The sequence below is a fragment of the Ochotona princeps genome, chromosome 25 (assembly GCF_030435755.1).
Source record: "Ochotona princeps isolate mOchPri1 chromosome 25, mOchPri1.hap1, whole genome shotgun sequence".
Taxonomy (NCBI): domain Eukaryota; kingdom Metazoa; phylum Chordata; class Mammalia; order Lagomorpha; family Ochotonidae; genus Ochotona; species Ochotona princeps.
This window is the reverse complement of record NC_080856.1, coordinates 31,145,623-31,155,246: the sequence shown is the minus strand read 5'-3', so window position 1 is coordinate 31,155,246 and position 9,624 is coordinate 31,145,623. Positions and strand designations below refer to the sequence as shown.

Sequence of the window (9,624 nt, the reverse complement as noted above, 5' to 3'; positions counted from 1 at the left end):
TAAATAAATAAATCAGAGTATTTCATGATCAAAATGGACAATGCAAAAAGTTGTCCCCTTTATTTATACAGAAACAGTCACAAGCCCTGGCACAGACTTTTTACCTCAAGGTCAAATGGGTATTTCCAAGGATAATTCTGCCCTTTGTTCTGCCTCAAAGCTCTCAATAAAAATTCTCAATAGGCAGTGCATACCAATTGTATGGGAAGTGGAGCAGCCTCGACAAGAACTAGCATCCACATGGGGTCTAGGTACTTGCAAGGTGAGAATTTAGCCTTCACATCAGGCTCAGGATTAAGATTTGGTGCCACAGGCTTGGACAAAGATGCATAAATGTATCTCCAACTGCTTTATTCCAGGAACACACAGAACTATCATCATACAAGACTCACAAAAATCACCTTGGTGGTGAATGCAGTTCATTGCTATAAGAGTAATACACCATACCACTTTATGACTCAGAAAGGAAATCAAGGTGGTTTAATTTTAAACTCGAAATGATTTGGGGAAAGTGAAAAATGAACAAGGAAGAGAAGCATGAAAATCCAAGAGATTTGAAAACTTCAGAAAGGAAGTAGCAAAATATAAATTGTACAACAAGGCAAAGACATGAGGAAATGAGCAGAAGGGCAGGTGGGTGAGGTGAGGTTCTACTTGGCACATCTGCAAGCCCTGCATTTTAAAGACCTGATTTGTGGCTATGACTTAAAAATGGCCATCGGAAGATTTCCCGCAGATGTATTATCACCGCTCTCTGGATATCGTGATTCCTAAGACTGTAGATGAAGGGGTTCAACATGGGGGTGACCACAGTGTACATCACTGAGGTGGCTGCAGTTGAGTGTGAGTTGTGTATAGCAGTTGAGCCGAGGTACACACCCAGTCCTGTTCCATAAAACAAGAAAACAACAGAAAGGTGAGAGGCACAGGTGGAAAAGGTTTTATACTTCCCCTGAGCTGATGAGATGGCACAGATGGAGGAGACGATCTTGGAGTAAGAGTACAGGATCCCAGCCAGAGGAACTCCTCCCAGCAACACAGTAGCAAGATACACCATGAGATCATTGAGAAAGGTGTCAGAACAGGCTCTGTGGACCACCTGATTCAACTCACAGAAAAAGTGATGGATTTCCACATGTGTGCAGAAGCTAAGCCTCAGCACCAGTAAGATGTTTAACAAGGCATAGAGGACACTGATGGTCCAGCACCCCAGAACCAGCTGCACACAGAGCCAGGGGGTCATGATGACTGTATAGTGCAAAGGGTGACAGATGGCCACAAACCGGTCATAGGCCATCGTGGCCAGGAGAAAGTTGTCCAGAGCTACAAAGAAAAGGAAGAAGAACATCTGTGTGATGCAGCCTACATAGCTGATGGCTCTGCTCTGTGTCTGAATGTTCACTAGCATCTTTGGGATGGTGGTGGAAGTGAAGCAAATGTCCACCATGGACAGGTTGGCGAGGAAGAAGTACATGGGTGTGTGGAGGTGTGGGTCTGACAGAATGGCCAGGATGATGAGGAGGTTCCCACTGACAGTGACCAGGTACATGGAGAGGAATAGCATGAAGAAGAGAGGCTGCAATCCTGGATCCTCTGAAAGTCCCAGGAGAAGGAATTCCATAACCCAAGTGTGGTTCCTTGGTTCCATGTCAGCAATGTGACTACCAAAAAGTGAAGAAACGGGTAGATGTGAGCACTAGTTACACGCTGCCAGAACCATGATGTGTGTTCTTCATGTCAGTCTGAATGCCCCCAGAATGCCTCTGTTCTCTGGTATAGAATTCCTCTCCGATGATGTTCACTCCCTCATGAGACTGTGCCTGCTGCAGCTACAATGAGATTCCTTGATGCTCTTGAGTGCAGGATGTTGAATCATCAAGTTCCAGGAACTGTTTCAACAGTGTGTGAGCAATGCTGATAAACAAACATCTGGAAGAGTGATGAAGACAAGACAAACCATGCAACACATCACTGGGTGCACAGCTATGCTGGAAAGGAAAGAAATCAGGTGTTAAGAGACCAAGGGTAAATCAGATTGTACTTTGCTGTATCTCTAGTTCAAGCAAGCCCAGCAAACAATGTGGCATTTGGTCAAAGATTAAGATCTCAATGAACATAAAGCAGGTGCAGACACTTGTCTGGGAAATGGTGTGTCTGACAAGAGCCATGGGCCATGCAGAGTCCCTGTGGAGGGACTCAATGCCACCACATCAGAATCCAAAAACAAGAATAAGCAACAGGGAAAGGGCTGACAGAATATTGAGAAAGGAACTAGACTCATCCCCATGACATGTCAAGTTGGAGGGAGTCCTTCTGTCCAATGTCATTGCAGTTCATCTTTCTCTGATTAGCTTGAAACACCTTCCTTGAAGTGAAAAATATGCTGCTCTATTTCCACCTCTGCTTGTGTGTTTTGGCTACTGTATTATGTGTGACCTTTGAGGACACCAGTGCTCCTGAATTACAATATACCCGTCTTAACCAAAACATATCATAAAAACAGAGAGCTCTCCAACACTGTTCTTTAGCAGCTTGTATTGGTAGTTGGAGATTGCACAGCCCCATGGGACAGTGCCTCACTGCCCACTGTCCACAAGTGAGAAAATCACAACCTTGTGAAACGGTCAGCATTCAAGGGACAGTTTAGCCTTTCGGCATGAGAAAGTCAAATAACCATGAACTTGAACCAGTGCATGCTGGAGACTATGTAATGAGCCTAGGTGCCTTTTACTGTCTTGGCTCACCACCTCACACAGGTACACGCACACACAATGATATGTGTGTACACACCATGCATATGGGAGCGTCAGAAAGTTAGTGGAAATTCACACTTCTCTTACCCTTGTTTTTCTACCATCTCCTTCAAGCCCCGTGACACACAGGTGAAAACCATGGTCCCCTTCTTCATGTGACATGAACTCTCTATCCATCCCAGTCACATCACTGGAGAGGAGCTCTGTGGGGCTGTCACTGTCACACTAACTGTCCTGACAGAGTGCAAACAGTATACTCTACGTGAGCTTGTGACTCTCCCATTGGCTACATTTCTATGTGTTCATTACCTGCTTTGTACAGAAATAATTTTTTAAACTGCCAAATAAATAGAACTGTCCCTAAGGAAGATCTAACAAGATCAGGGGCCTCCAAAGAGATCATTAGAAGAACTTTCACTGGTGTTGGAAACACATCGTTCCAATTATAAATCCTTAATGCCCACCAGAAAACAGCAGAAGGTTAAAATTCAAGGAGCTAATGGAACAAAATGATGATATCCCAGCAGTGTTGAGCAACATTTACAATGAAAACTATGATAGAAAAAAAGTGAGCAGAGAATAAACCAGCAGTTCCCCAAAGGCAGCACACAAAGAACAGCATCATTTGATTTGGAACTTGTTGTGTAAACCAGAATTATTTTCCATGTCTTTTGCATACTATTGGAGCAGTTGGTTTCTATGAGGTCTGACAGCTACTGAGCGCAGGCTTTCATTTTCCTTTCCAGGGATCTCATATTTGTTATTCTGTTATTTTGAAGTGTTTTTCTCTTGTCTCACAAACACATTGAGCACTCTCTGGTCCTAGTTTCTGTCTTTCTCCAACACACACAGTCTCTACTGCACACTTGCTTTTCAAAAGTAACTATTTCATAATTTTACATGAAATAACATTCTCCACAACATGCATCCCTCAAAACGTTATGGTTCAGGTATTTATTTAATTATGTGGTATCTTCCCTTTGCTATGCAAGTGCTAAATTAGCAGCTGCTTTAACCTGCTTTATTTCTCTTTCAAACCTGACATGGTCCAGTGAATAGGGGATAAAACACAGAAACAAATTTGAAGTAAAGAAATGGCAAGAACAGGAGAAAAATCAAATCATTAGGTTTCTCCAAAAATGTTTTAAACAAAAGAAAGTCTCCAACATGATTGCACAGCAACAGTTTAACACAAACAGGTATTCATAAATCGGTTAGTGACTATCTGATTACAAAATATGTGACATAGAATATCCTGGCATAGAGAATATTCAATGTCATAACTGATTGCTTTGATCAATAATTGTCTTCTACATATATGGGTGTTTAATCTCATAACTTTCCTTTATTTTAAATTTACTAATTTAAAATATTTTTAAATTTTAACAGTGTTTCACATATCTTCCTATGTAGATATTCTATGCATATTTAGTATTTTTTTCTTTACATTAGGGATATTGTCTCACATCATGTAGGTTTCATGACAACAAATATAAAGTGAGGAAACTAAGGTAGAGTATTCAAGACAAAATTGAGTCCATAGCAAAATACTGTTATAGTTTAAATAGCAAAGCTTGAAAGGTTTCATAAATTCTGGCACAGGTGTCTCTCTCTCTCTCTGCAAAAAACATAGAGTGGGTCCCAACCTCAAATGTTGTTAAGATGATCACAAGAGTCAGAGACCTGAACTGTGGTGTCTATAACAAGCTAAGTGGCTCTGACAAGCCTGGCATCCCTTATCAGAGCTGCAGTTTGAGTCCCAGCTGCTCTGCTGCAGATCCAGCCCTGGGGATGCACCTGGGAAGGCAGCAGAAGGTGACCACATGCCTCATCTGAACGGAGACCCAGATGGAGTTCCTGGCTCCTGGGAAGGCAGCAGAAGCTGACCCCTGTGCTGAGATCCCTGCCCTCCACATGGGAGACCCAGATGGAGTTCCTGGCTCCTGGCTTCAGCCTGGCCACCCCTGGCTTTCAGACTAAATGGAGGCACTCATTCTCGCCCCATTTGTCACTCCTTCTTTTAAACAAATAGATGAAACACATGTTTGAAAATGTAGAGTCAGACACCTCAGGGTGAAAATGAATGTAGGTAAGAATGTAAAGACATAGATAAGATCTTCAGCTGAGTAGATCCTCCTGATTTTGACAAGAACTCATGTTGTTTAAAGGATTATTTTCATGTATTTGTATAGAAAGTACATGAGTATGTGCATTGAACATGGAGAATCTTTTTAAAAGACTATGAGAGGGATGGGTGTTTTGTACAGCAGTGAAGGTGGATATTTCAAGTTTTTTTCTCCCAGTGGTGGCAGTTATAATTAATTTAATTTTTTTTCAATTTAAGAGTTAACAACTTTGAACTTTATGCAAAGGGATGAAATCTAATACATTTTTCAGGAGTACAGTGACATGCTATCCTTCTCCCTTCCCCAGTCCTACACTTCAACTATTCTGAAATTTGAAAAAAAAAAAAAAATAGAAAAAAATGGTGAAAGGAAACAATCTCTAACAGTGTAATTTCATAAGAAGGTTATTAGGATTCAAGCATGCTAATGAAAGATGAATGTGCAGTTTAATCAAATCATAACAGTTGCTTTCAGATTTAAGAAGTAAGGGATATAGCTTTTAGAAATGGATATGATCTCTAGAAGATGACAGGCTCCAACAAATAGCAGACATAGAATCACAAATTAAAAATATGCTTATCCAGAAAACTGCAGTTCAGGCAGCATCTCACCAACCCATAAGTATCTTCAGCTGCAGATCTAAGAAAATGCAAATGGACTCAAATTTTCACAGAGAATAAAGAAATTAAGAGCTATGTTTCATGCACACAGTTTCTTAGAAGTCATGCATAGTCAGTTTTTAACACAATGTTGATTTTGCCATGAGATCTCTGAAGACCTCTTAGAAATGTAAGATGAAGTTCATGAATGCACCCCTTTACCACATAAACTTTTTCCTTCTGTGAATTAACCGCATGATAGATCATGCTACAATGTGTGTGACATAAGAACTGCTTTTACAGCTAGAGTTTAGAGGTTTTTTTTATTACTGTCAAAGCATATACACTTAGACCCATCTCATAGATAACAATGACCTGCCCTCATGTCCCTGGACAGCCCTCCACAGCCAACACCTTGCTTCTATAGCCCTTCATTGCACAAACCATTGGAAACACCTCTTCTTTGGGACCTGTCCCATTCCCTGCTCTCATAGGCTTCAGGTACATTCACTTCCTGATCCCCGGCGACCCTGACTTGCCGACTTCTGTGAATACTTGCCTTTTCTTCCTCTGACACAAGCACTTAACTGAGATCATGACTCAGGCAAGCAAGCCTCCCTGCATCCTGCCCCTCTTGGCCCAAGTCTATATAGTGTGGCTCTCAGGTGGCCGCAGGTGAATGCTCTTGGCTGTTGTCTTCTGAGTCTTTTCTGCAGCACCTTCTGGACTTTCAGACTTACCTGGTGGGATCTCAGAGAGGCAGATTTTTAAGTGGAAATGCAAACACTTATGTGTGAGGTTCCAGATGGAGAGGGGAACACTTTCCCCAATCAAGGCTGCACAAAGCAGCCAAGAATCTGTCCCTGAGCTGGACACAACCAAACCCCAGACAGCCAAGATGGTGGTTCCTGGCAGAGGAGCTGTGCACAGGTGCTTATGCCTGCTCATCAGGCATGTTTCTCTGTGGGACTTCGGCCCCTGCATACATCACTGTCCCAAAGGGATGCTATTCAGCACAATAAGGCAATTTAATCCTACAGAGTTGTTATTCCCAAGACAAAAGCATCAAAGTCAGGCAAATCCAGTACTGATGATTTTGTATCCTGGGGACATTTTTGCCTATTGAAACAAAATCACATTATGTCATATCACAGGCCTACTACACTTTCCCCCAAACCAAGAAAATAGAAGCTGGTCTTGATCATGTCCCTGGGATCACCCAAGCACAGGTGTGTGGTAGAGACACGGGCCTTGTTGTGTTCAGAGTTGTCAATGTTCAGATCCCACCTGCAGTCATAATACAGAAGCAGACCTGAAGCTCTCTCAGGTCTCCTACATCCAAGAGGCAGACATCTCTATCCCTGTAACATTGATTTTGTGCTGGCCTGCTACCTTGCATTTGCTTACTAATACAGTGATGAATGCCAACAGCAATGAGGACATGACAAGGAATTCCCTGCTTCTTGTGTTTGGCATTGGATCTGATATGTATTGGTAGCATTCATGGCTACATGGACATACATGCTTATTTGTTATACCTGCATTAATATAGGTTATTATTGAGATTCTCTTCTGCATAATCATAAAAGATTTCAAGAACTTGATTTCACTGGAATAACTTCTAAGATGTACCACATTCTCAGAGTGAAGATCATACTGGAGTAAGAAAGGAAGGTGGAGGGATGGGGAGAGTGGGTGATTGAGGAAGAGTACCATGGGTAGTATCATTATTTTCTTGAAAATATAAATATTAATTTGCTCCCTTTATATTTAATTTTCTTTATATATTAGTGCATGCCCAACATCAAGACCAAATACTCCACAGAAGATGAATGACTGAAAATTCAATATATGAGATTCAAAGTTTATGCGTTTCAGGTCATCTCTAATTCTGAGACCATTTTAGGTACACTGCGTTGATTTTGCAGAGTGGATCTTGTGTGTGAATCACACTTAAAACACCTCATTTTACTTGTATAAAATGAGCAGGTTTCATGTATCTCACAGTAGACATTTAATGTACTTCCCACAGTACACTCCCTCCTCCCCCATGTTCTCCACTACACTTTTTAAAATTAAAATTAAAAATTTTATTGGAAAGGTAATACAATTTATAGAAATGTTTATGTAGAGAATTATTATGTCTTCCATCTGCTGGTTTACCCCCAAATATCCAAAAATGCCAGAACTGTGCTGTTGAGGAACCAGAAGCCAGGAGTTTCTTCCAGGTTTCCAACATGGGTGCAGGTTCCCAAGGCTTTGGTCATCCTCTGATGCTTTCCCAGGCCACAAACAGGGAGCTGGATGGGAGGCAGTGCAGTCTGGAGAGGAACTGGCATCCTTATGGGATTCCAGCACATGTAAGGCAATGACTTGCCCCTAGACTTTCACACTGGACACTTTTGCATTCTCACTGCCACATCAATTTGGTTTTTATTTCACTGGCCTATTTTGTTATGCATAAAGGTCTACAATTACATCAAATTCATTGCAGAAAGACAAGATTTTATTCTTTTGTTGGCTGGGTGGCATTCCAAGGCATATGTATACCAGACGACTTTTGATAGGTGTCCTAGTTAGTATAACAATTACACATGCTTCTTGAAATGCATTAAGTTAACAGTGCAGAATTGAGATGTCCACATTTCTCATGGTACAGTTTCTTGTCAAATCGCATCCTACGACAGAATTCAATATCCTTCTTAACTTTGTAACTTAAATTTCAGATTACATACATTTAAAAATAATTAAAATAGAAGGTTTCTCTGGACTCCTACTATGACAAGGGATGCCAATTAAGCACTTTTAGGGTACGATGAAACTCTGATCTTTGTCTATCATTCCTATGTGCATCCTATTCCCAAACAGTATAGACTTTGGTGCCAAAGTAGAGGGTCTTTCTATTGGAACTAAGTGTGTGATTGCATTTTCAGACATAGTCATGAACAAAAATGAGACTGTTACTCAAAAAAAAAAAAAAAAAAGCAAAAACTCATCCCTTCTCATTGCCCAACAGAGTCCCATGTAAAGAGATTTTCATTAAATGAATAAGAATCAGAAATCTCCTTCAATACAGGAAGAACAGTTTTCCATTTTAAATACCTTGGATGTGAGGAGGCAAGATGGCAGCATAGGGTACAGACATGTTTGATAAGATGGAGAATCTTTTTTTTATTAATTATTTTGCATTATGTGACAGTTTCATAGGCTCTGGGAGTCCCCCCCCACGCCCCTCCCCCCTGGTGGCTTCCTCCACCTTGATGCAGTATTACAGTTCAAATTCAATCAAGATTCTTTCCTTGCAAACGTATACCAAGTATAGAGTCCAGCTACTTGTTGTCCAGATGAGTTGAACAGTCTCTCGGGGAGACCATTTCTGGTCCGTTGTTAGAGCTGGCAGAATATCATCCCATTCAACCAAGAGTCAAGACGGAGAATCTTTTGACAGGGTGAAGTACAGTAAGTAGATTACAGGGGAAAAATAGGGTTCAGGCAGTAAGCAGGAGGTACCTGGAGACTCCTGGACACAGGGAAGCTGCGGCGATGGGACAGCAGTGTTACAGTGCACTGAAAAACCCACCAGCAGTCTGCAAGTGGCAACTCAGACCCCGGCGCTCCAAGCTCCTGTGATCCAGGCTCCAGCGATCCATTTCCAGTTCCAGTCAGACATCCAGCAGTGGCCTCCACACAGATCTTGTGACCACCAGGTGGGAGCCTGGGTCCGTGTGGGGAGCTCAGGAGGCAAGTACAGTGGAGACTGACAATCTGAGCTGGGTAATTGGGACCAGCCACAGATGGAGACAGAGTAGGAGACTCAGGGCGTCATCTTGTGTGGAGAGGCGGAACTCGGAGTTGACAGAGAGGCACAGAGAGGCTCATTTATGGCTGATCACACAGAACTGATCCAAGTGGTGAGGGGAGCACCAGTTTTGCTACCTGCAGGGTAGATGTGGTCCCTGGAACTGAAAGCCAGCAGCCACAATTCTCCAGCAGCGTCCCACCTGGCAGGGCAGCAAGCGAAGGTCCAGAGTGGGCATGTTATTAGCTGGTTGTACTAAGCTGAGCCCACAGCAACACCCTTGCAGCCTGTAGGGTCTGTGTGGTCCCTGGAGCTGTCGGCCAACAGCCCCCTGATCTTTGTTGGTG

The 9,624-nt window shown here is 42.3% G+C and overlaps 1 protein-coding gene across 1 annotated transcript; it reads right to left on the bottom strand.

Annotated features, from left to right (window-relative positions):
- Positions 1 to 679: 679 nt before the first annotated feature.
- LOC101524458 (olfactory receptor 7A10-like) lies at positions 680 to 1,648 on the bottom strand. Its single transcript, XM_012931146.2, has one exon. It carries the CDS (start codon positions 1,646 to 1,648, stop codon positions 680 to 682), a length of 969 nt encoding a protein of 322 aa, XP_012786600.2.
- Positions 1,649 to 9,624: the final 7,976 nt, after the last annotated feature.

Coding starts and splice junctions, on each gene's coding strand:
- LOC101524458 (XM_012931146.2), bottom strand. CDS start 1,648: ATGGAACCAAGGAACCACACTTGGGTTATGGAATTCCTTCTCCTGGGA.